This window comes from Aythya marila (assembly GCF_965140915.1).
Source record: "Aythya marila genome assembly, chromosome: 6".
Taxonomy (NCBI): domain Eukaryota; kingdom Metazoa; phylum Chordata; class Aves; order Anseriformes; family Anatidae; genus Aythya; species Aythya marila.
In genome coordinates, this window is record NC_139047.1 from 15,445,761 (window position 1) to 15,471,084 (window position 25,324).

General features: G+C 38.4%; 1 protein-coding gene across 3 annotated transcripts in view; it reads left to right on the forward strand.

Annotated features, from left to right (window-relative positions):
- The first annotated feature begins 3,090 nt into the window (after window positions 1-3,090).
- SESTD1 (SEC14 and spectrin domain containing 1) overlaps window positions 3,091-25,324 on the forward strand; it is a 54,683-nt gene continuing 32,449 nt past the window's right edge. The window contains exons 1-4 of one of the 3 annotated variants that reach the window (XM_082762986.1): window positions 3,091-3,308; window positions 16,627-16,706; window positions 22,628-22,736; window positions 25,199-25,289. In XM_082762986.1, the coding sequence (XP_082619112.1) occupies window positions 16,652-16,706; window positions 22,628-22,736; window positions 25,199-25,289 (255 nt within the window). In that variant the 5' untranslated portion in view covers window positions 3,091-3,308; window positions 16,627-16,651. Of the gene's footprint in view, window positions 3,309-3,380; window positions 3,584-16,626; window positions 16,707-22,627; window positions 22,737-25,198; window positions 25,290-25,324 lie in introns of those variants that run through there. The other 2 variants (XM_082762984.1, XM_082762985.1) reach the window with 2 other exon arrangements.

Consider the following 25,324-nt stretch of genomic DNA (forward strand, 5'->3'; position numbering starts at 1 on the left):
GACCAGCTCAAGATCCATACTGTTGTTATGTCACATGGAGACTCAAGCCAGAGCTGGTAGACCATTTTTCTGCATAGAAAGGAGGATGTTCCCCTTGTACTATTGGGGCTCAGGGTCTGTTGACAGGCAGAAACTATTTCTTCTTTGCAAGATGTAATAAATTCCCGAGGAAACTGTGTTGAAGGAATGTGTGCAGCAGGACACTGACCACAGATAGCTTTGCTTCCCATGAAACATTTCTGACATTTCTCAGGTAGCTAACCCAAGTAATGCAGCTTTTAGGCTTCTATTTTATTTTTCTCAAGAAAGCCCTTACTTCCTCAGTAGAAAGGAAAGGACAAGTTATGAAGTATTTTATAGAAGATAAAAAGTAATTAAACAAAGTAATAAGTCACTGCAGAGCTTGCTGTGGGACATGCAATCCAACAACTGATAATAGTACTTAGAAGGATACAATGAGATCAATGTTTTATTGTTTCCACCTGAGCACAAAGCATATGAAAAAAGACACAAAATACAGTTTCTTCAGAACCTTGGAAAGATTCATACTACTGTCTCGTTACAGATATGTCACTCATGCAAAGACCTTTGTAAAACAAAGGTTTTATCTTTAAAAAAAATAATTTAAGTGATGAACTTCAAAGTTACTGCCAACATGAGATAGCTATTTACAATATTGTTTTATACACTCTTTGGGAAGTATGATCATAATGAAATTTAGGTGCTTCAAAACCTGTTGCTCCCACAGAGTGCCAGCCTGTGTTGATCATTAAATGCAATCTCACTGGTTTGGGCTACCTGGGAACTCGAGTGTGGATTCCATTACAAGCGTGATTTAAGGCTTTGTTGCAATTGTTTCAGAAGATCCAATCTCTCCTTGGTTCGCGATTAAAAACTATCATTTGTGTTTAAAAGAACATTGCAAATTTTTATGCTAATAGCAGGTGAATGTGCTACCTTCAGAATTCACTGAGTGGTAGTTCACATATTGAATACTGTAGCAGATCTTTTGTTTGTTTCTGTGATGTTTTGAATGTGCTCTGAATGCTTATGTTTCTGTCAGTTTCACTTACCAAGCCTTCTAATATTTATCAACATAGGAGGGACTTTTCCCACTGTTTTGTCAACATGAATCTGCCCGTATGACAAACATGTAAGGCTTTAAAGTAGTAGATAACTTTGCTGCTTACCCATGAATACAATGATACCATCTTGTTATGATCATAAAATGCCACATAGAAAACATTCACCGTTTTTTATTTACAATTCATCATTGCCAGCCTACACTAACCGTAGTGCCTAAAGTTATTTACTGACTTACAATATGTACAATTTATGAAATGCAATGGTCTGCAACGTATATCTCTAGTTACTTATGCTAGATAGTGCTAGCTTGTGCTAATTAACTCTTCACAGTCATTTTTGACCTGCAGGTAAAAACAATTGTCTATCTACTGCATGGAGATGTAGAAGCAAATAGCAAGCAAGGCAGCAGAGTAAATCATTGCAGCTGGAGGATTTCCAGCCTGCCTGGTGCAAGGCTGTGCCCAGCAGCACTAAGTGGAGCAAGAGAAAGCTGTGGGAGGCTCCTCTGAGTGTGGCATGGGGTGCTGCATAGGATGGCCACCATCACACCTGGTGGCACCTGGGACCAGTGTCATGGTGAGGAGCTGCTGCCCACTAGAAGTGTGTGTGGGGGTTGGTTTGGTTTTCTTTGATGACTGATTTTTCTGGAAGCGCAGCAGCTGAAGCTGGAAGCAGTAACTCCATTGTGAGAGTACGGCTCTGCCTGTAACAAAGGCGCTGTTGTGCTGGCACACAGCACAGCTCCCAAGGCTCAGGATGTTTTCAGCCTATTTACTTCTATTCATAGTTGAGTAAATCTGGCATGGCTGCTGGAAAATTATAAGATATATGCAGGCTTGTTTTGATCAGATTGATCCTTGATACAAAAATACACTGTGAGTTCTTTTTACTGGCAGTTTGCATGGCACAGGCCACTAACTACAACTCTGAACTTCCAGTATAACTTCAAACAAAATTATTCATCTCAGAGTCTATCCTAGCAAATCCCTCAGCAGAGGAGACATGGACAATTCTTTATCTTCAGCTCTCATACGTCTGATGGGTTGTGTTCTCTGAGAGAGGGACAGCTTTGTGACTCAGCGGAGGCCAGGGATGAGGTCAGTACCACAGATGTGCTCCAACTGGGACGCTGAGGGCGAGTCCTACAGCAGATGTTGACTGGCAGCTACAGGGAAAGCAGTGGTGCTTTTGCAAACTGTTTTAAAGGGAGAAACCAAACAGTTGGAGCCTCTGTTAGATACAGTTCTCATACTTGGATTGAGATATAGTAATAGTCAATCATTCTGCAAATAACAAGAGCAAGATTATTGTTAGGATGAAGTTTGTAGATACTATTTTTTATTATGAGCAATTACGTTGCCCAAAAATGATGTATTCAGCAGGAGATTTAAGACTGACAGCAACTTGACCTAGGGCAGTTAGACTGAAAGCAAGATGAGTCCCGGCTGGTTTTCTTCAGATTCCTTTCCAGCTTGCACGTTTGTGCTTGAATTATTTTAGTCTTGGCATCATGTAGTTTCAGGATGTGCATCCAGGATTGGGTCAAGATGAGAGGTTATCAGCTGCAGTCCGGGGAAACAGATCATTAGCTGTGTGGTGATGGAAACACCGCTGTCAAAAGGTCACAACAGGTGGAGGTAGAAGATAACGGCTCTGCCCACGCCGTTATCAAAGACCACTTCTCACCTGCGGTCACCCCGATCAGCTGGCGTCCAACACGCCGCCCGCAGGCTGGCTCCTTACAGGGGCCCTCAGTAATTAACGAGAAACGGGCGGCACCTCGTTTACCGCAGGGTGCCGGGTCCCCTCAGCCGGCCGCGAAGGGCCGGGGCCGGCGCTCGGCACCCCCTAGCGGGGCGGCGGCCGCGCATTGTCTGCTGCCGGGGCGGGGTGGGGCTTCTCGCCGGCTCTCGGCCGGGCCGGGACCCGCGCAGCGGCTCGGAGGGAGGGAAAGAAGGAGGCAGGGAAAGAACGAGGCAGGGGCGGGCGGCTCCGCGCCCCACAGGCGGGGGCTGCAGCGGCGCGGGGGCGGCCCCGGCAAGCCGCCGTCTCCTTGCTGGCAGGGGAGGGGTCGGAGCCGCCCGCCCCTCGCCGGGGGCCGCCGCCGGGCCAGCGAGGCGCTGCGAGCCCGGCCGGAGCGGGCGGGTGGGTCCCGGCTCCGCCCCGCGTCCGCCCTGCCGCCGGCCTCCAGCCCGGCCGGGCCCCCGGAGCGCCGCAGCCCGGTGAGTAGGCGCCCGGGCGGGGGCTCTTCCCCCGCCGCAGTCCCGAGCGCGGCGCAGGCCCCGCGGCCAGGCCGCGCTTTGTTCCCCGGGCGGCGGCGGCGGCTGGCCGGCTGCCTCGCGGCCCTGCCGGGCACCGAGCGGCGGCGGCCGGGCCCGGCGGCGGTGGCCGGGGGCAGTGCGCGCCCGGCCTCCCCGCGCGGCGCCGCCTCCTCGGGCTGCCTGGCCGCTCGCTTCCCTGGCCCCTCGCGGGTCTCCGACCGGGGGAACCGCAACAGGTCCGGGCATTGTTCGCCCCGGCGGCGGGGTGGGGGTGCGTGGGGATGGCGGGGCTCCCGGGGGACCACCGCCTTTGTGCGGGCGCCGCAGGGCGGCGGCCCCCTGCCGGCCTCGGGCTCCGAGGGGCTCCGTCGGGAGCCGCCTTGGCCGCCCTTGGGGCTCGCCCCGGGAGCCGCGGCCCGGGCGCTGCCTCGGCGTGGAAGCGCTGCCTGGTCGGGAGAGGTGATTCACGGCCAAAGCAGGGGCTGCTCAGAGCCGTGGCTGCCGTTTCTTTGGGTTTTTGGCAAGTCTATTGTCTAGCGATTTTTCCTTTTCTCTCTCTGTAACCGTAGTGTCTCTCGATACCCGCTAACAGAGCCTTTCAGGCAGATGGTTGTGGGCAGGAGATGCTCTGAAGTGCTCTTAAACAGTGTGTCACTGCGTGGAAGCAACTGTTTAAGACTTGTGTGGATTGCTGCAGTGTGGCTCTGTGCTTCATGAATTTCTTTCTTCCTCTCAGTAAGCAAAACTGGCAGTACTTACACGGATTGGTGTTAATAGATGCTCTCGTCATTTGGTCTTTCATCTTCATCCCAAAGGAAATACTGGTCTGCTGCCTTAGCGCTGCGGTGTCTGCATTGTCCTAACGATTGGATGCTGACTCTGTTCCCTCATTAAAATTCACTGTCGCAAGGAAGCACTGCTTTTTCCCCTTCCCTGTTCAGTGATATCTGATGAGGTTCAGTGCATAGTAAATAACAAATACCCCGATTACATTACGGGACAGCTATGGGGATGAACTTGTGTGCTAATAAGGGCTCTAATTTTTCTGAATGTATGTCTCTTTATAGTTCTAGTGACATTGTCCATGCCAAACACAAACTTAGTAATGATGGAAGGGGGAAGGTGGACCACAGAGTAGAACTGAAGCTTGGTCAGAGAGGCCTGCTGCTTGTGCTTTGTTTTGTGAGGAAGAGCAAAACAAACAGAACTAGAGATGATTACAGTGTTGCTTCTAGTGATGGCTCTGGGGGGTTTGCACAATTCTTTATAGCATAAGCTGTTGCATCTTGAAGAATCCCATGAAATCATCTTAGCCAACTGTTTTTCTTAAAGTAACACAGTTGATGTTTTATTCAGTTTAGATGATCTGTAACATTGCTTTTCCAAGAAATGGAAATTAAGAAAACTTCGAGTGTCTTATAAGAAACAGTACCCTGATGTCTCCTTGCATCATAGGCTCTAATTCCCAATTAGCTTTGGAATCATATTGCTCAGTAAAGCTTACACTAAGAAGGGAAATGCACATGGTTTTGGTGTTGATCGCTGTTTTCCAGCAGCAGGGGTAAGGTAAATTTCAGGTCAGTGTCAGTTTGCTGCTGCTTGAGAGGGAGGGGAATGGGAGGTACTTATGGAAGATACTAAATCTGTCAGTGGTGAGCTTACTCATGATGATGATGCTATATGACTGGCAAAGTTTTTAGGAGTAGAGTGTGAAGAGGAATAATTTTATCCCCTGACTGATAATGACTCCTTGGGGAAATAAGGCATACTTATAGTAGGCAGCTCCTGATAAAGCAGGCAAAGCCTGCACAAGGATCTAGCAGTGGCACAGGTCTTCCCCAGCATCTTTGCTCAAGCTGTCTTGAGCGCTTACTATTGATATTATTGTTCCTGATCTATGGGTGTGTACTATTGCCTTCTGTCCATCGTTCTGGTGTATTTGCCTGACTGGCAAATTTCTGGTAATATCTCTCTTTATGAACTTAAAACTTGTTTTGAGAGAGTGCTGTAATGGCTGCTGCAGCTGAGTAAATACCTGTGAAATGTGTTCAACATATTGGCTTCACCTGTGATACAATAAACACAGATCTGAGTTGTTGGATTTTATTGTTGGGTGGAGTTGGATCATGGCTGCAACATTTCATGTAAGTCTTGAAGCACTTGCTGAGGTTTTTCATTTAATGCTGATCTCTTAATTCTGCATTTTCTAGTACATAGAGGGACTATATCTTGAGTTCAATTTCTAATTTACTTTTTTAGTATTAGTTAACTTAATTTGTCAGAATACATCCATCTTCTTTTCACAAAAACAACAACAACAACAACACTGTTCTCCTTTTGCCTAAAACATTGTGTAGAATACCTCCGCTAGAAAGCGTGCTGCAGGGATTCTGGTTCTTGTTGCTTTCCCACTGCTTCCGGTGCTGCCTCAGGAGCATTGCCTGCTAATTATAAACAATGTTGATGTCTACCATATGTTTTGGTAGAAAACATGGGATTCCTGCTGTCCTACTGAAGTCGGATGCCTATCTTATAAATATTTGTGAATGTGTAGTGGAGAAGTTGTTTTCCTTATCACATAACTTTCTAATAAACCCTTGTTTTCAGTCCCAAAGGAAATAAAATTTTAGTTTCAGGATTCATGTTGAAAAATATGGTCAAATAAAAATGTATTTTTTTAAACTTAAACTTGCAGTATCCAGGATCTGGAGTTCAAACTTTAACACCTACAGAAAGTGGTGTATTCCAGTACCAACGGTAAGAGAGATCAATCTGTTCTGAAAAGTAGGTTGTTAAAAACTTCATGTGACTTATTTGGGTCTTATGAAGCTGATGAATACGCTGTGTTGAAAACTCTTTGCAGCTGGTGTTGCACGAACTTCTTTTTAAGCTGTTACTTTTGTGTTTAACTTAGCTACTTGTTTTTTCATCTTGTGATGTTTTAAAATCTTTAAAACCTAATATAACTAAACCGAAACTTCAGATACTGAAGTTATGCTTGCAGTTCGTCTTTGGCATTATAAAGTAGTGCAATTTGTGTATTGTCTCATAGTGTTAGTGTTTCAGAGCAGTGCTCTCAAATGTAGAGGATGCTTACTCAAGAGAATGGAGATACCTGGATTCTGTGATTGTGGGTGAGAGTAAGGACAGGAGTTCTAAAAGCATCAAGATAAATTGTTGCTGCTCTGCTAATGATAAGCCTGTGTACAGAAGAAAAATAAGAGACTTGAGCAAGTAGAATAACCCTCTGGCAAGACTTCTTAGTCTTAGACTAAATGAGAATGAGAGATCTTGAAGTGAAGTTATCCTTATGGGAGACACTAAACTTGACAGGAAACAAGTAAAAATGAATATAGAGTGTTGTTTTCCTGTTTCTAAGAGAGAAGACAAGCTGCAGCATTTTTGGACAAGCTGAAGTTTGGAATGCTAGGACATAACCTGTTAAGGAAATTACAATAGTTAAGAGGTGTTGAAGGTATGACTTAGGGCTTTGCAGCAGCAAAAGGAGATAGATGTAGTCTCAAGGGAGATAGATGTAATAGGCACATGAGAATGCAGAGACAAACTCTGCGTTCTCATGTGTTGGCAGAGTTGACTTTGAGATGTGTTCTTAGAAAGGTATCATTAAAGGATAAATATAGACCAGACAAAATAAGGCAAAAAAGGGCACTGGAAGCGTAGGATAAATGGATTTGATGTTAACATACTGTTTTGGTCATTAAATTGCCTGTATGGCTGAACCGAAATAAATGGACATTCTTAAGGGAGAGGGTCAGAAATAACATCAAATACATAGATGAATGGTGCTGTGGCTTATATGTTATTGTGTGTTGATGAAAACAATAGTTTCTAATCAGTATACACTTAATGTATACTCATACTCTTGTCAGTTTTTCCCTATGCTAGCATAGTATTCTCAAATTCTTTCATGATGTGTTCTAATTCAGCCCTAGTTCATGTGTTTTACACAGATACTTGTTACATCTATGCTTCAGGTAGCAGTTTTGAGCTTGGTTTTCATATTCTCTGAAATGTGTGACCATCTGTTTATGATGGTGGAATACTGTATGTTTTATTGTGAAGGAATGGAAGAGAGGTGCTGCGGTTACTGCAGGTGGTTGCTGTGGCCAGGTTCTCTTGTGGTATGGAGCTGGAACATTCAGGATTCTTCATATGAGAACAAAATTGAAGATAACTGTTCAACTTAAGGAAAGATTTAAGATTTATTTCTTTCACACAGTAACTTAAGGCCAGCACAGTTATTTTGTATAGCAATGAATCTGTAGTTCTTGAATATTTTGTAACTTACAAATGTGCATGGAAGCTATTTATGGCCCAGCTCTGGAATATTTCAATTGTCTATTTTACTTTCATGTTTGGTTAAGATTAGCAAAGTTCTCAAATTATTTATTTATTCCTTATGCAGGGATTTTAATTATCTTCATTGTGTCTACCTTCTGTGCTGTGCAGTGGGGCTTGAGGAAGGAGGCCACTCCCATATAAATTATTTGTAAATACGGAGGAAATTATTCATGGTGCTTTGAGGCCCACATGCAGATTTATTTTGGAGCTAGTAACTTTGTTTGTCAGATATCAAATGTGAAGTTTTAGAGATGTGTAAACAGTCTCTTTATTAGCCTCTCATTTCTTTTCTTTCTGTTTAGGCTCAGTTTTCTCCACCTAAAAAGGCTAACTGCTTTTGTCTGCTCTGCTTATGTCTGTGTTCCCCACTCGACTTTCCTCTCAAACAACCCCTTGGCCCCTGCCCCAGACTCTATCTGGCTTTCAGTTTAGAAGAGCATTTCTTTTTGCTTCCATGTAATTGCAGTGACATTATACTGGGCTGAGAAGTGATTCTGAGGGCCTGAGCTGCACGTACTTGTAACCAATGCCAAGTATGTGTATTGTTATGAAGTTGTAGAACTAGATTGTTTTCTTGCATAAATGTTATAAAAGGAACAAGAAGTTCTAATCTGGCACCCCCAGAGAAAAGTTATTTTTCATTTGCTCTAGACTGCCAACAGTTGCACTCATCAGTGCAGCTGTTTGTCTTTTGACTTTGTCTTTTGATACAGCTGTTTATGGTATTGTCCAATCCCTTTCCTCCTACTGTCTATTTAGTTAGCTTTATAAAGTACTGAAGGCATAAGAGCTCTCTGATCTTTCATCACTAACTGGTTTTGGCCAGTTCTTTAAATAACTTGTGATAAGGGATTTGTTTTGGCCAGCTCTTTCATGCAAGCTTTTATGGCTGTTGGTTTGTTTTTCTCTTTTTCAGTAGAGGGAGCTAGAGGAGTCTGTCAGTTTATTCTATTATTCTATGATTTATTTCTTTTACAACCTGAAATTCAAACCATCTCTATGTGGGAGTTTACAATCTATATGATTTCTGTCACGTTTCCACATGGTTTCCAACTAAGTAACATTTTAAGAGCTGAACCTGTGTTTTTTATGGTAATTAACGAAGTGTCATGAGGGAGGAAAAAAATGTTTGTGCTATGCTTTGAACATAACATTTCAACTGACATATTGGGAAGTAGGAAGGAATGGAAGAAGCCATCCCCCAAATTGTCTCACTTCGCTTATTCTATGGTGCTCTGAAGTGAGTTGGGACTGTTCCAGATGACTGCAGCTTCTGCTGCATTGGCTGCCTGTTGCAAGGGAGGAAATAAGGTAGACCAGAGTCTTTTGCTGCTTGGGGAAACATCCTAAAAGAGCAAGCTATGGAGTTCTACAGAAAGGTAAACACCAGGCTGCATAGTCCTGTGCTTGCCCTTATTCTGTGAGATGACTGAGGTATAGGTACCCTGTGTCCTAACTGCGGGTTGCTTGTTAAATTGTTTGTGCTCTTCCTCTTCTTTCTCTCTGACACTTCCTCCAAGTCTGAGAAAAAGCTCTCATTCTGTGAAACGAATGGTTGACAGAGATCAAAGTTAAAACTTAGGAGCACCTCTTCTCAGATTGCATAGCTGCTCTTACTCACTTGTTCTCCATTTGCTTGCTCACCATTCATTAAATTGCTCATCACTTCTTTTTTGCCACTCATCGTTCATTTCACTGCTCACAGAATGTTGAGGGGGAGGAAGAGGGTGGGAAATGAATATTGAAGATGGATTAAATAGAGGAAGTAGTTGTTACATGCAGCTCTTCTAAATTTTGTTGCTAGCTGTAGTTAATTGACGAAGTGTGTAAGTTAGGACTTCAATGTCCAGATGAAAATGGGGCAGGAGAAATTGAGTACTCGTTCCCAGTACATTTGATATGTCTGCGACAATGTGCTTTTTGATGGCTTGGCAAACTATTAACACAAATTTAAACAAAAGTTGGGCACGTTTTTCAATTGGCATTCATCTGCTGTCATGAGTTGCTGAGTTAAAGTACTAATTGCATGTCTGTAATGTAACTGGCATTGTATGATTGTGTTTTGCTTTCAAAGTAAATACGTTTAAATACTGATGAAATCTGAGTCTATAGTTTTTATTTTTTAACCCTTTAGTGTGAATTAACAGTTTGTGGAAGATTGGGAGTATTTTCTTTTGGTACAATTTGAAAATCAGGCACAATGTAAAATTTTAGTATGCCTTCTCTTTTCCTCTGATTTGGTCAAGAAGAATAATCATTTTATGACTAAACAAAAATTATCCCGAAATGCAAGTTTTTCTGAGACCTTAAAAGACTCTGACACTTAAAAATAAATAAGTAGTTGCTCCTGATATGCTAGTTACCTGCATTTGAGTACCTAAGCTGATGTTCATCTACCAGGTTTTATGGTGAATTTGAAACTGTCCAGCCGAGTGACCCAGTTCTGTGTGCTCTTTAATTAGAGACAAAGGTAACAAATGAATGTTTACAGTCTTCTCTAACTCCTTGGGTAGGTTTAGTGTTCTCAAATTTCCCTGAGGTATCAGTGCTGAAGATACTGTGTCCTTCTCGTCTTTTTGCCACTTCCAATGTTGTCTTGCCCATAGCTTTCAAGGAAGGTGGAATAATAATCTGTGTAGATGATTGTGATATTCAGTTTTCTCTCTCGCACATGAGGTTTGTGTTGAATGGATGAACTTTCTTTTAAAATCTTATCCAGGTTGTTTGGGCTAATACTTCGTGGGTTGAAGTTAATGTCTGAAAGAACTTGCATGCTGGTTTCAGGGAATGAAGCTGTTAATTTTGAAGGCCTGCGATTCTGAAGTTGATTTAAAAAAAAAAAAAAAAAAAAAACACCTTCTCCCTATATGATTGAGGCTTTTTTTTTTTGCAGTACTTCAGAATATCTATTGTTATTTGTGCTATTGTTTGTGCCTGGACTTGCAAGCTGCTACAGTTTTGAATGTAGCTGCCCATCTGCTCCTTGGTTATTTATAGGCAAATCTATGAAACTCCTTATAATCTCCCAAGTCTGCAAAACGTTAATGAATTAAACATCACAATACTCTTGTAAAAAGGGAACTAATGTATAACATCTACATTTTACAGATGGGGAGATTAAATGAAGACTAAAGGATAAATGACTTGCTGAAAGCCATATGTATATTTCATAGCAGAACAAGGAATGGGAACCAGATTTTTTTCTTAGTTTTGGTCCTGTTTAGCAGACCAGCCATGTTGCATTGTCTGATACGTGAAGAGAAAATAATGAAATTACCAGTTCTTTGAAACTTGCAGTAGATACTCATGAACAGACTAACCCATTTAAGGATCTTGCTCTGTGTACTATGCTGAACATTTCAGTTCTAACAACTCTGAGTAATTGTGTGTGTATTAATTTTTTGTGATCCTGAATTCATCTTGATTGATGTTTTTACCAGTGGTTCCCATTGGATTGCATAGAAAGAAAATATGTTAATTGCAGAGTCAGGTTTGCTCTAGCATCCTCAGGGCATCTTACTTCCAGTCATCAGGTTGGTGCAAGACCTTCAACATCATCTGCCCTCTCTCTTTAGTAGACTTTTTTAAAATCATTTTAAACAGTGTCTGATTATTGGTTCTTATTTGATTAGTTTTATTGTAGAAGATTGAAGATATATGCAGAGCAAACAATATTCTTCATCAGAATTACACACTTTAACACACAGTTTTTATTGTAGGTCCTTTTTGTGAATTTGTTTCAATTTTTTAAAAGAATTTTTAGAATTTCAAACTGCCTTAAATTTAAAAAAAAAAAAAAAAAAAGTAATTTACAGTCTTTCCAGAGCTTAGAAATGACAGGAAATGCAGTCTGCCTAGTCGTGATTTGATTTCACATTGGAGTGCAGCCTAAAATAGTTTGCATTTTTATGTTCTATATTGACAACTTAGTGTCACTCCAGTCCTTTTTCCTACCCCTAAACTATATCTATTTAATTCAAGTATGTCTTCAAGAGAATTTTATTCTCAGGTAGAATTAGTTTATGCTTTGTGGGGTGACGGGAAGAGATTTCTCTTCTTTTCTTCTCTTCCGCTGGAACACCTTTCAAATGTTTAGGTCTTAAATACAGATATTGTCTGGATTTAATCTTGCTGTATTTCCATAGAAATCTAAAAATGAACAAATATGTTGTTGGAGTTGAACATTCGCGTATTGATTTAAAAACTTGAAAGCCCAGGTCATTCTAAACAAGTTCAGTGAGATTCTTTGGTGTGTTTCTTTTATTTTTAGCACGTTTCCTGTGTACACAAGTTTTATAACTTAGCCAATTAAAATACCATATGCCATGTAGAAGGGAGGTATAGGTATGCCTATACAGCACTCTAGATTGTTTCTGACCTTGAGCAAATGGATTTAATCTCTTTAACTCGTTTCATATCTGTATAATGAAGGATTATAAAAGTTAGTCTTTGTTTTGGAATGGTAAAATGCAGCCTCTTGAAGCACTTGTCTTTTTGCAAGTGAAATCTGTTCTCTTCAGTGCTCTGGTTTTTCCTCTAGCTTTTTTCTCTGAGTCCAAATCCCTTTTTAATTATTTATTTTTAATTTTCTTTTAATTTTTAAAGTAGGCAGGGGGTCTGCAGCTTTCAGCTAGACAGCGTTACAATACTGAGCATCACATCATTCATTCATCATACTAAATAAAAAGCTTGATGGTCAGTTTAAGACTGCCATTTTGTCTTCTTCCAAATAAGTTAAAGACTTTTTTTAATAGTACTAAATATACTTTTTTTAACATCATACTTTAAAAAAAATAATACCTTTGACAGCTGCCAGTGGAAAGTAGATGACAACTCTCTTGAAACTGTTTCACTTTCCAGTAGAAAAATGGCATTTAGTTTTAATTCAACCTGAGATTCTCTCATGGGCTAAGAAGTGAGAGACAGTAAACGTTAGTTCTGGAGGTTTTTATCTGGCTTGTTGTGGTAGTTTTCTGTAGTCTTCTAGAAGAGAGCTCTCTTCTAGATAGAACAAATCAGAGCTCTCGCAGAAGAGAGGTAATTGAAAACTTCCAGAGGTTCTGGAACAAAGGCTAGGTGTTTGAAATTGAAATTATCATAGCTCTGACTCACCTCCCTCCACTCTCAGTGAACAAAATACTTCCTTTGGTTCCAGGAAATGCTGAACAAATGAGCTATTTTAATCTGTGGACAGTACCACTATTGTGGCAGAATACCAAGCAGCACTTGAATATGAAATAAATCTGTGTTTTTACAACAGCAAAGTAATGTGTTCCCTAAATTCACTAAGCTGATGCAAGCTTTTGTTTATATGTGAAAGTATGGAAATTCTGAAGTGTGAGTGTGCAAATTTGCCTTCTTTGTTGATTATAATACAGAGCCATTTGTAATAAGTTTGAAATCCCTCTTGGGGAAAAAAAAAAAAGGAAAAATCATTACCAGGTGTGTGTACCACATGTTAAGAAAGAAAAATGAATAGTGTCAAAGCTAAATCACTCACACAGCATGGTTTGAGCATGGTTGTAGTGGAGAGGCAAAAATGTCTGCTTGAGTCATTCTTGAGTTTGCTATTTTATGCAACAAATAGCCCACAATTTTTTGCCTGAATCATACAGGAAGCTTTAATAGGATGCTTATCTGAGTTATTGTTTAAAGTGCAAGCTGTCTCGAGACTCAGTTTCCTGAAAGAGCCAGAACTTGTTTTTTTTTCTTTCTGTAATGTGCAAAATGTGTTGTGTTATTGATGAAAAAGACACTTAAATATGGAGATTTTGAATTAAGGGATGGAATGAACATTGTGAATCTTTACACATTAAAATAGGGAGGTAGAGTAAAAAGTTCTTGAGATATTTTTGTTTCCTGATAAAAACAGTCATTTGGCTTCTTTCTGTTTGCAATGAAGCTTATTGCTTTAACAAAAAATAACTAATGTATTTTGCCTTGGGTGTTCCTTTTGAGGCTTTTTTTTTTTCCCCCGCTTCCACTAGATTACTTACAGTCTTGATTCTCTTACCTGTTCCTTTTCCAAGGAAAAATGTTATTTGTATACATAAATACAGAATTGCCCAGCAAGCTTCAGGTCTCAGTCTGAAGCCCTGTGCCTGTACATGGTTTGGTGTATTTTTCTTTTCCTTCTGGTTTGAGATGGAAATGAACTTAATCTTGTAAGGATTGAGTTAATTTTGTATGTTTGAAATCAGAAATGCTTAGGAGCTCTGGGTCTTGTTTTATCCTTTCAGCTATAGCAAAAAGACAATCTTCCCCACTGGGGTGGTGATCGTGAGCTACACAGTAGGAGTTAATGTAAAATAACAGTCACACTTTCAATACTATCTCAGTGGGAACATCATGAGAAATGTATGGAAATAAAGTATTAGTGAAGTTTTCTCCTTGATCAGCGTTGTGTTTCTTTTCTTAGGTCTCTCTTCCATGGCTTTCATGTTTCCTTAAAAAGCTAGGGAAGAAAGTCAGCATGCTGTTTGTCAATTGCTGCCTAGATGAATGTCTGTAGTTCTTATTCTCTGTAGGGCTGGCGTGGAATTCAGGTGCAAGATAATTGCATTGTGCTACTGTGCACTATGAGATGGTAAATATTTTTTCTTTATTTGTGTTATAAGGAGTGGGTGGTCATTCTTTCAGGATGGAAGTCGTGTGATAAAGATGTGCAGTGACAGTCATTTGTTGTTGTGCTTGCATGTTACTGTAGGAGTGCTGTTTTGCTTGGGGTAGAGTGAAACTAAGTGCATGGCACAAGTACAGAAAGAAAAGAGTCTGACAACATATATGGCAGCAATTTTAATCTTCAAATACAGATATATACGTAGAAACATATAAAGTAGTAAATTGTCAGGGTTATCAAATACTGGGAAAGTGTAAATTGACAAAATAATGGACAGTTTTTCTTGGCATAGTGAATGCCACCTGAAATATTTTTGGCACCATTTTATCCAAGAAGCAGTATGGCCTGCCAGTTTGAATCTTAGCAACAAAAAGCTAATCTGATGCTACATCTTGGTGATCATATCCTAGCCTTTTGTCTGTTGTGACTTGTGGACTGGAGTGTACCTTCCCAGACATAGATCCAGACTTAGTGGAGGTTGGTGGAGCTGCCATGGAGTCAGTGATATGTGGAGCCCATATATCATTCATCCAAGGTGATTAAAAGCCACTCAGTCAAGAGTCCTGTCTAAAACATACATGTATCTTTTTGGGTACTCGTCATCATCTCTGGCATGTTTGAAAAAATGCAGATTTAGTTTTTTTAAAGTTGTTTCTCATTTACCATTTTTATTCTTAAAGATACTTTTTTTTCTTCATCATCTTCTTTTTCCTAAAAATTTCTGCTCTTTTGCAGCTTGTCATTTACTAGTGTTCAGGCTGCAGTTTTTGGCATGGCGAGGACCCTAGTCAGTCTGTGTCAAAATTCATCCTTCTATTTCTGTGAACTTACTCTGCCTAGTCTGTCTAAGTTAATATTGTATCCTAATGTTCAGAGTTCGCTCCTGCTCTACTTCCTTCAGCTGCTTAGCTTACTCAATGACCTGTATTGGGTTATTGATAGTTTCAGTTGTCTCTGTGTCACTGAAACTTAAAATTTCATGCAACTGCTTAGCAAACAATCATCAGTAGGAGTCACTTGTAATATAGTTATTCTATATAATTTTGGTTATATGTTGCCACAACAAAATGTATCTGTTTACTTCAGCACTGAGATTTTTATGAAAACCAGTAAACTCAATACACTAATAACTAGTTTATGCCTAGTAAATGAAATGTTTCTCTGTGCTTTTAACTACAAATAAATTTCATGAACTTGCATGTCATTTTTGTGACACTTAAAATAGAGGGGGGGTGGAAAGTAGTGTTTGAGCATCAAACCAATTTCTAAAGAAACAGTGTGCTTTAGTGATTTTCTTGGGGATGTGAGCAAGTTGTCTTAATTATTTCACAACTGCATTTTCAGTTGTGTCAGGAAGAGTTGTCTTTATATGCTTCTCTAAAGAAAGTTTGTCTAATTGGGAAGAACAAATGAATCTGAAAATTGTGATGCTGATCTTGGTGCAGGGGTAATGGGAGGGTATGAATGATGAAAGCTGGATGAAGTAAGTTTGTTACCAGGAAAGCACTGTACATGGTGCTGCATAGTGCAATAGGACATATATGTAGTAAAAACAAGCATGAACTCAGAGATACTTAGGGGAAGATGGCAGTTGATGCTTTGTGTGGGCTAGAAGAGGAGCTTGTAGTTCTGGCATGCTGCTGATAGCCAATAAAACACTGAGGAATAATCACAACAAAAAGTGATTTATAACACAATGGAAATGAGATGAAGGTAAGAAGGGAATTGGAGACAAAAAGAGCAGAAGCGTTTCCATTTGTAGGCTAGACTTGTTCATTTTGGCTGTTGGATGTTTTTGCTTTAATTGAAGACGTTCTAATGGCACGCTAGTGACAGTGGCATAAGGTGCTTAATGATAATATACATGGTAATTTAAGGTAGACTACCCAAAAGTGGGTGAGAGTACCAATCTTATTCACACTTTCTATATCTGAATGATAGAGCAAAAAGATGATTTACGTGTAAATTAATTGTACTTTAGTGGAGTTGGGGAAATAAGGCTTTTATGTGAATTATTTCTGTATCCTTCGTTGAGATTTCATTTTGATTTCTTTATTTTTTTTATGAGGAGGAGGAAGATATACTTGTTTATAATCTTATGCATTTTTCATGTAGATATTTATTTTTTCCTTGTTTTTTACAGTGCTTTGAATTTATTACGTGTAATGACCTGATTCGTGATTTTGGTGTTCTGTACTTTCTTCAGAAGAGTATAAAAGTGCTTTGGCCAGTGTGCTTTCTAGTGAAATGTTGCAATTGATTTTCCCTGCTTGGTGACTTCAATTTGTTGTGTTTCAGAGCTGTGGAAATTAGCTGCAGTAGAATGGAAGCGTCAGTAATATTACCCATTCTGAAGAAAAAATTGGCATTTCTTTCAGGTACAGTTTGTTTTCCTCAATCTGTTCTTTTCTGCATTATATGGATGGGATTTTTAGTTTGCTTTCTTCTATTTATTGGATGTTTGTAATGGAAATGAATTATAGGCCAGCACATTGTCATATTTCAAAAGCATCTGTGTACATTTATTATCTAGTAGCCAAGCTATTGTAGTTGGCATTTAGCACTTGTTTACACTGTAGCCTGTAACTCAACTCCATGAAGCTGATGTCATGAAGTTGCAGCACATAAGTAAAAGAATGATAATTTAGCACATGTCCAAGAATAATACTTCTTGTTTTGTAAGTGGTGTTAAAAATGCAGGTGGTTAGTTTCAGGATTTCCTTTAGAAAACTTTTCCTTCCTTGTCATCCTTGTCGTTTTTCCAATGTAGATGGAAGCAGAATTAGCCAGGCATTGCCACACTTTGATTTTCTTACCACCTAGTTAATTCAGGCAAGGTTGAAATGACTGTTCTTTTATGTATTCTAACTTCTTGAGTCTTGGATTAAATGTAACTTTCTCATCTCCACAAGCAAAATAAAAACAAAAGGGAATGCTTGAAATGATGAATTGTATTCTTTTCCTGATTTCCATGCTGTTACAGATAACTGTCTTAGTTGTTGGTGTTTGAATGTCTGCTTTAGGGAAGGTAGTTAATTTGTAGAAAACACCTCAACTTTACAAATTGACAAGTATTGCAATAATTAAATCTTCTGTTTTATTTTAGCCAGTCTATTTTAACCTGCCAATTCACTTGAGAAGGGAAGGGTATTCCTTTTTAAATAGTTTTTAATTGAATTTGCTCACTGTCCGAAGGAACTTGAAATCAAACAACTAATTTAAAAAAAAAACAAAAAAAAACCAGCATATGTTTGCAGTCTGGAATAGCAGGTAACTTCTTCAATAGTATCAGTAGATGCATAGTATGGTTGGGTGTTCAGCATTGTACTACAAGGAAATTCTCATTAACTAGAGTGCCTGTGCAGCTTGGCCATTAAAGCTGCCTGATCCACTTTGAAATATAGATGTACTTAGGTGAAAAGTAATTTATTGAGTACCAGGTAAATGCTAGCAACCTTTCTGAACTTATGTAATAGGCTTGACCTCTTTGGAATTGCATAGTATTAATGAATGTTTTAATTTAATAAATGGTAAAGATTCATGCATTAGTTCTCTTAAGCATTCTTTAGTATAAGTAAAGGAACACAGCAGACAAACCAGTTTATTGTGTCTCTAAAGCAATATTATTCACTATAGTTTCATAAATAAAGCCATGATTTAAAATAAAAAAAATATATATTTTAGGGAAAAGTTCTCCGGTGTTTGTATGTTGAAGCCTCTTACTTTTAAATTATGTGGATACAAATGTTGGCACTGACTTCTTTTTCTGGAAGCAGAACACAGTTTCTAGTGGAACAGTGTCTCTTCAGGTTTGGAATTCATGGTGGTGTGCAGACAAAAGAAACAACAAAACAAAAAACACCACCAACAAAAAGAACCACTTGGGTGCAAACTAAATTATGGAATTTCACTTTTCACTTTCTTAGTTGCTTTCTTTAGCTTACATGTTTGTTTTTTTCAGTTCTCAGTTTGTAAACTGTACCACTTCTAAGTTAAGACACACGTCATGGTGATTTGCCATGATTATTTTTTTTGGTTTTAGTTCTAAGCCTAAGGACTTAGCCTGAGAGTAGTGCTTCTTTGTAAGACAAAGAAATTCCAAGTTTATTATGCCTAAAATCATAATTGGATTTTGTGTTTCTCTCTTAGCATTGTATTCTGAATGTGGTAGTGAATGCTTATGGAATCAAATATTTAGAAGGATGTTAAATGTCATACAGCTAAGATAAAAGAGCAATTTACTTTTATTCAATTTAATAGTTTTTGTTTGTGTTAATATGGGCAAATGTAGACTGTGTGATAACCATCATTTCTTAACTGGTACTTTTAGGGTAATGTTTCTTTAAATCCTCAGTTTTTCAGTATTTCTTTTAAAACTAAAATTTTGAGTCAAAATGATTTTTATATGGGTAAAAATGAGTTAGCTTTTATATAAATCACTGGCTATCCTACACTGAACAAAAGAAGTGTTTTTTCTGGGTTCATCATATGCTGTTTTAATCTAGGTATAAGAGTGAAAATTTCTGGGTGGCTAGTATTTTACACAAGTAGACTTCATGTGATAATTCTAAATTTTGATTTGTAAGGCCTTTTTCAACACTGGAGTCTTTCAAGTCTGTAAACTAAATATGAACTACTATTAATTGTTAACTTTCTTTGTGTGGATTGGTGCTAGTCTCATGAATCCAGAAATAGCATGGAGAAGAGCAAGTCTTTCAGCTGTGAATCAGCCATGACAAGACTAACTTCGCATAAATTCAAGAACACGTTTCTGCAAACCATCGCAGTCCACACTGCATATAACTTCAATGAAATGAACATCTTTAGGCCTCCACCTCAAGATCGCTCATAAGTTCATGGGAGGTGGTGAATAGGGAGCATTAGATACCACACCTACAAATCCAGAGCTGCTGCCATGGCATGCATTGCTCAGCATGGAGTTTCTGACTCTGGAGGTCAGATCAAGGCCAACTTTCAGTTGTTCCTTACAGAAATGCCTTCATAACTTCTGGTGTTATTACTTTTCTTATCATGAGCTCATTCAGTTTGATCACCAGCTTCTGTCCATTCTGTGTTTTTAATCTTTATGGTTATTTGTGAAGTTTTTCTTTACTGTGTTAGTTTTTCATACTGTTCCATCTTGATGCACCTAAGCTGTTTATGAAATTAGCTGTTGCAATTTTCAGCTTTTAGTTTCAACCATTTTTTTTCCAAATTCTTAAAAAATTGCTGTCCTCCTGCCTTTCAGAACTTTAAAAAAAAAAAAAAATCACAGCTTTTTGGGTAAGGAAAGACCAAATGATGCCCAACCACATAGGGAAAGGCTTCATTCTTCATTTTAATGTTCTGTTTTTTTTTTTTTTTTTTTTTTTTTTTTTTTTGTTGAGATAGCTAACAAGCTATTGTTGAATCAGTATGGCTTCTGAGGTACTGTTTTACATCCACATAGCATTTTCCTCTAATTTGTTGGATTTAATGTGGGTTCACTAACCAGTGTAGGCAGTGAGGAGAAATCATTTTTTCCACTCCAAGTGTGCAGATGAGAACAAATCTCCGTTTTCTTTTAAGGATTGAGTTACTTTTCCTTCCTTTTTTTCCTTCCCCTTCCCCTATCCATTTTTCAGGCTTTCTGACTGAAAAGGCTTTTGGCCTGAAACAGACAAGGATGAACAGTCTGTAAACAACTGTTTCTTTAAACTTTGAACTCCTTCATGGATTCTGGAGAAAAGATCTGCCTGTTTATCCTGTCTAATGTAGTACCACTCTTTAACTCTTATGTTTAGAAATAGTTATTAAAATCTGTGTTATTGGTTTGCCAACAATTCTTCCCCTCCCTTGATTTCCCCCTTTTCCCCCCCCTCCCCTCCCACACACACACACACACACACACACACAAAAGAAGGGGAGGGGAAAGGATGCAACTGTTGGAATAGACCACCTCTAAAGCAGTAATTTTGAAGATGTGGAGTATACTCACCTGAATAGCAGTAGATCTTCAATACTACTTGTGGAGCTCGGGCAGCTTTCGAAGCAACGAAAACATTGCAATTAAGATGCCAACATATATTGTGCAAACAAACCTTTCATTATCACACCTGCATCTCTAACATTTTGGGGGGAATTCTCAAATTACACCAATTTAGATATATACATATGCAGGCATTACTGTGCTGTACTTGTGTGCTTTGTCTTATTTCTCCAGAGCTGTTGCTCTTTTTTTAAAAAGTTCTGCTTCCTGATTTTGGGGGGAGAGGGGAAGGCAAAACCATGATTTAATGGCTTTAACAACATAAACAGCACATTCATAATTTGAGAATAAAATTTCCCCCCCCAGGACACAGGAAAAATTACTTTTCTTTCTCATTCCCGATGAAGCTGAGATTGTAACAAGGTCATGACAATTACATGTTTAAAATCTGAAGTTACTAGCTGCCTCCTTGTATGTACTGAAATGGTTCCATGCTTTTGGACTGATTTTTTTTTTAAATACATTAATTTTTTTAAAGTTTTGAATAAAATGGAAAAGCCTTTAAAATGATCCAGACTGTGAGAAACTTACTTTGAAGCTGGTTTAATCTAGAGATGGGTATTAGTGTTTTTTAAGTACAAACACCTGGTAATTAAAGCAAAACTGTAATAAGCTATGGAGTCAAGCAGTAGGCCCTTCTGAAGTCTGTTGACATTCATTCATGTTTTTTATTTCATGTGTGAGTTCCCTTCTCCACTTCTCCTTTACTTTTTATCCTGTTTCCCTTGGAACAACAACAACAAATTTAATAAAAATAGTTGGAGTCCGAAATGACGTTTTTTTAGCTGATTATAGACATTAAAAGATTTAAGGCTAGAGAGAAAAAAAATAGATAAGCTGATTTGCTCAAACTAGCAAATACATAAACTAGATAGGAGCTGCTCCAGATTATGTGGAAAGATATAGCACAGCTACCTCTGGCCCATTACTGAATTTAATTCTTTAAGTTAACAGCTATTTAGGGACAAATTTTTTGATCCCAAGGCGTTGTGCATTCAGAAGATCACCAGCCCAATCCCTGTACTTGGAGATGCAGTGAATATGGAAGAGTCTGCTGCATACCTAACTGGTTCCCTTCACACTACAAGATTTTCTGGCTGACTTTTCTGATAGAATAGAAGCACATAGCAGGGAGCTGTGTCAGTATTTATTTTTCATGTCATCTTGTTCTATTAAGTATTTTTGGCTTAACTTCCACTTTAAACTATGATAAAACCCAGTCCAAATCAATTTTGGTTGCTGGTTTATAGACATGTGACTCAAAAGTCGTTTTTTTTAGAGCAATCACAGAATATTGGAGTTGGAATGGACCCACGAGGATCATTGAGTCCGATTTCTGTCTCTCTAAAGGACCATCAAAAAAGAAAAGAAAGGAGAGGACCATAGAGAAAATTTCAGCTCTTTAAAAAACAAACAAACAAACAAACAAAAAACCACAACTTTTTTTCCATTTAAACTATACTTTCCAGAGACTTTCTGGATCCTGTGTAATCAAAAATGACCCAACCCACAGCTGTAGAACGTTCTACTTAAATGTAGTACCTCAGCATCACTTAACAGTTACTAGGTCTTGTCATAGAAGTAAAAATGTGAAGCTAGCACTTTCCCTACTGTTTTCCTGTATTTTTGTAGCTGTTACTGCCTGTATAACTTCTATTAGAAGGGTTTAAAACACATACAAAGATTAAAGCAACTGGCTTGAAGTATTTATCTTAATTGTGAGGTGATTGTTACATGTTTGTAAGTAGGTATGGAAATCTTACAAGTTTAATGCTTGAATTATCAAATTAGAATATATTCCAGGGGCAGCCTGTGTGGTAAAAAGATCCACCTTTGTATAATGGGTGTTCCAGGAGGTCCTATGTTACATTTAGAGCTGCAGTGTGCTCACTCATCTTAGAAGCTTACCATGTTTCTGTCAGGCTGGTAGTGTAGATGGTTTAGGAAATGCTTTGGAAAAAGGAATCTAGATATGCAAAAATAATGCTTTTATAAAACTTGATGTAGGCTGCTGCTTATGTTGAAAGCACTAGATGAAAGACTAACCGGTATGAATGGGATCTATGCTCTGAAGCTTTGGTGATGCATTAAATGTTAGTGAGGTGAATGAATCGTCAAGTCTGAGAGGAGAAACTTCACTTGTGATTTTCACAGCAACTTGAAATACTAGATTTATGGTGTGTTTTGAGACCGTGTAGCTACTAAGTTTTTTGGTTTTGTTGTTTTTGTTTTTAAATTAACTTTTTAATGACTTTTTCACCCCCCAAATAGGAGGGAAGGACAGAAGAAGTGGCCTCATTCTGACAATTCCATTATGCCTTGAGCAGACGAGTATGGATGAGCTGAGTGTCACGCTAGACTACCTGCTAAGCATTCCAAGGTGATTTCAAAGGTGTTTGGCTCAGGGCTATGTGCTTTTCCAGTGATAGGAGGGGTCTCTTGTTGTTTTTCATTTTTTTTTCAATTTGACTTTCAATACAAAATAAATATTATGTAAGTGTTTAAAATGTGATACAATTTGATTTAATTAGAAACATATGTTTGAAAAAAAAAAACATCTACTAAGGCTTGTCAAAGTTCTTTCATTCTGTATATCTGGCTTTGGTTGTGTTGTTTTTTTTTGGTTTGTTTTCCTTATGTATTTCCTCACTCCTTTCTTTGTATATCTTTGGTTATTTATTTCTAATGACAGTACATTTCTAATGACAGTACATTTGAATTGTGTTCTAAATTGAGCCACCATTGAAATTCTTAAGCTTACAAAGGTAGCATTGCAGTTGCTGAATTTACCCACCGTAAATTTTCTCCTCTTTTTTTATTTTGTTATATGCATACTCTCGGTAATCTCTAGAGCTTAACCATGCGCTGAGTTTAAAAATAGATGAAATCTCACTGAAGTTAATGAGTTTATGGAAATGTTTAAAGTTAATACCGCTTAAATGTGTTGAATTATGACTTGAGTGTTGTTCGGTCCTCACTGTAAAATAATTTTTATGTTCTGCTCATACAACTCTGTAAATTTATGACAGTTTTTGGCCCTAGCTTAGCTGCATTTTGTTTCTTAAAATGTAGAGACTGGTCTTTATAGTTGCTTTGTATTTATCTAAAAGGAAAGAAGCCCATCAACTAAATATTTGTTTGTATCCCTTTAAGTATGTTTTTTTTTTTTTTTTTGGAAATAAGAATAATTGAAGAATGTTTAGTGCACTTTGCTTATTGGAATCTACAAATGTGTTAAAAACATGGTTAAATAATCCAACTTCGTTTTGTAGTTAAGGCTGTTGGGGAAAAATAAAAAAGCTCTGGTTAGGGAGAGAGTGTCAAAGAATAAGCTCAGTGTGTTTACAGGTAAAACATCAAAATGTGTATGTTGAACAGCGTTTTAGCTGTGGAAGCCTTAGGGTTTTTCAAACAGCTTGTCTTTTTTTTAAAGTAATGAAAATCCCAAGTTGTCATCCATGCAAGTCATCTCATTGACTTAAGGACTTGGCCACGTTTATGGAACAGATGCAGGCATTGTTGTTCTCGCAAGCATTAATTATTCTGCAGTCTCATCCTGCTATATGTTTTTACATATATTAGTGTAAAAATAACTGTCTGAAAATTCAACCAAAGCACTCTTTGTACTCTGTACAAACTTGGAAATCTGTTTGAAAGAAAAGTTCAGTGTTGCCACTTTGAATGTTCTGTTTTTCAGTCGTGGAAAAAATGACCTCTCTTTTATGGTGGCAGTATGGAAAGATTGTTGTCAAAGTTCTATCTATAAAGTAACCTAATGTGTTCAACTTTGAATTTAGTTGTGCATTCTATATATTATAATTGTAACTGTTTTGTTTGAGAACCTGGTCACTAAAGAGACTGCACAATGCTTTTCTATCTTATGTAAATGTCATGGTTTTTTAATTACTTATAACTTTGCCAGATATCATTTCTCAGGTTGAAATTTTTCTATCTTATGTGGTAACTAATGTCAAAAAATACAAACACCTTTCCCTGACCTCTTCTGGCTGCTGCTGTGCTGATGGTCATATCCAGGGGTTGCTGCCACCTTTGAACTCTGAGCTGTTCTTGTTGGGCACCTTGCTACCTGCTTCAGTTAGGAATGAGCTGGCCATCTGCTTGTGTTAATGTACTGAGAGCAAGGAAAGTTTTCACTGTTTTTTTCTCATTCAGTACTTAAAAATTCAAAAGCTATTTCCACTTGTCTTTGCAACTGTTTTTTAAGCAGAGCTTTTGTATGTAGTATGCCTAGACTCAAACCTTCTTATTAGAAAAGAAGAGATGTTCGTTTAAAATATTGTTTTCTAGATCTGTAGGCAAAGCCTCTGTCCTTGTAGAGATTTTTTGTCTCTTCCCTGAACATTTAGACAACTTGTTCAGGGAAGAAATTCAGGGACGCTTAGATGACTTCCTGCTTGGACATGCATCAAATGATATATAGCTTTGTCCTCAAGTCTGCGCCAATTCACAGTGACCTCGTGAAAACTGGCATCCCTTTGCCTTTCATAGGAAAGTTTGATTTACAGTTTCATGTCTTTTTGAGGATTTTGTGAAGTTTATAGCAAAGTGGTGAAGTTTATGGTGTAGTTACGAAACCTTTTCAGAGATGCTAAAGTTTAAACAAATACTTTTTTTGTCATATCTATTATAATTTTTTAATAATTATTGTGCATCAATATTGAAAATTACTCCTAAGTGAGCAAACGTAAGTTTTGTAAATAGTATTTTCAGAAGTAAACTATATAGCTGTATTTTTCAGTATATTTAAATCCAAAGTCATTGTAGTCTGACACTTGATGATGATTTTTTTTACTTTTTCCTAAGCATTTTTCTTCTTTTTAGTGAAAAATGCAAAGCTAGAGGATTTACTGTGATTGTGGATGGTAGAAAATCTCAGTGGAACGTGGTGAAGACGGTTGTGTTAATGCTGCAGGTAAATCAATTTTTATACATTCATAGTTGACAGAT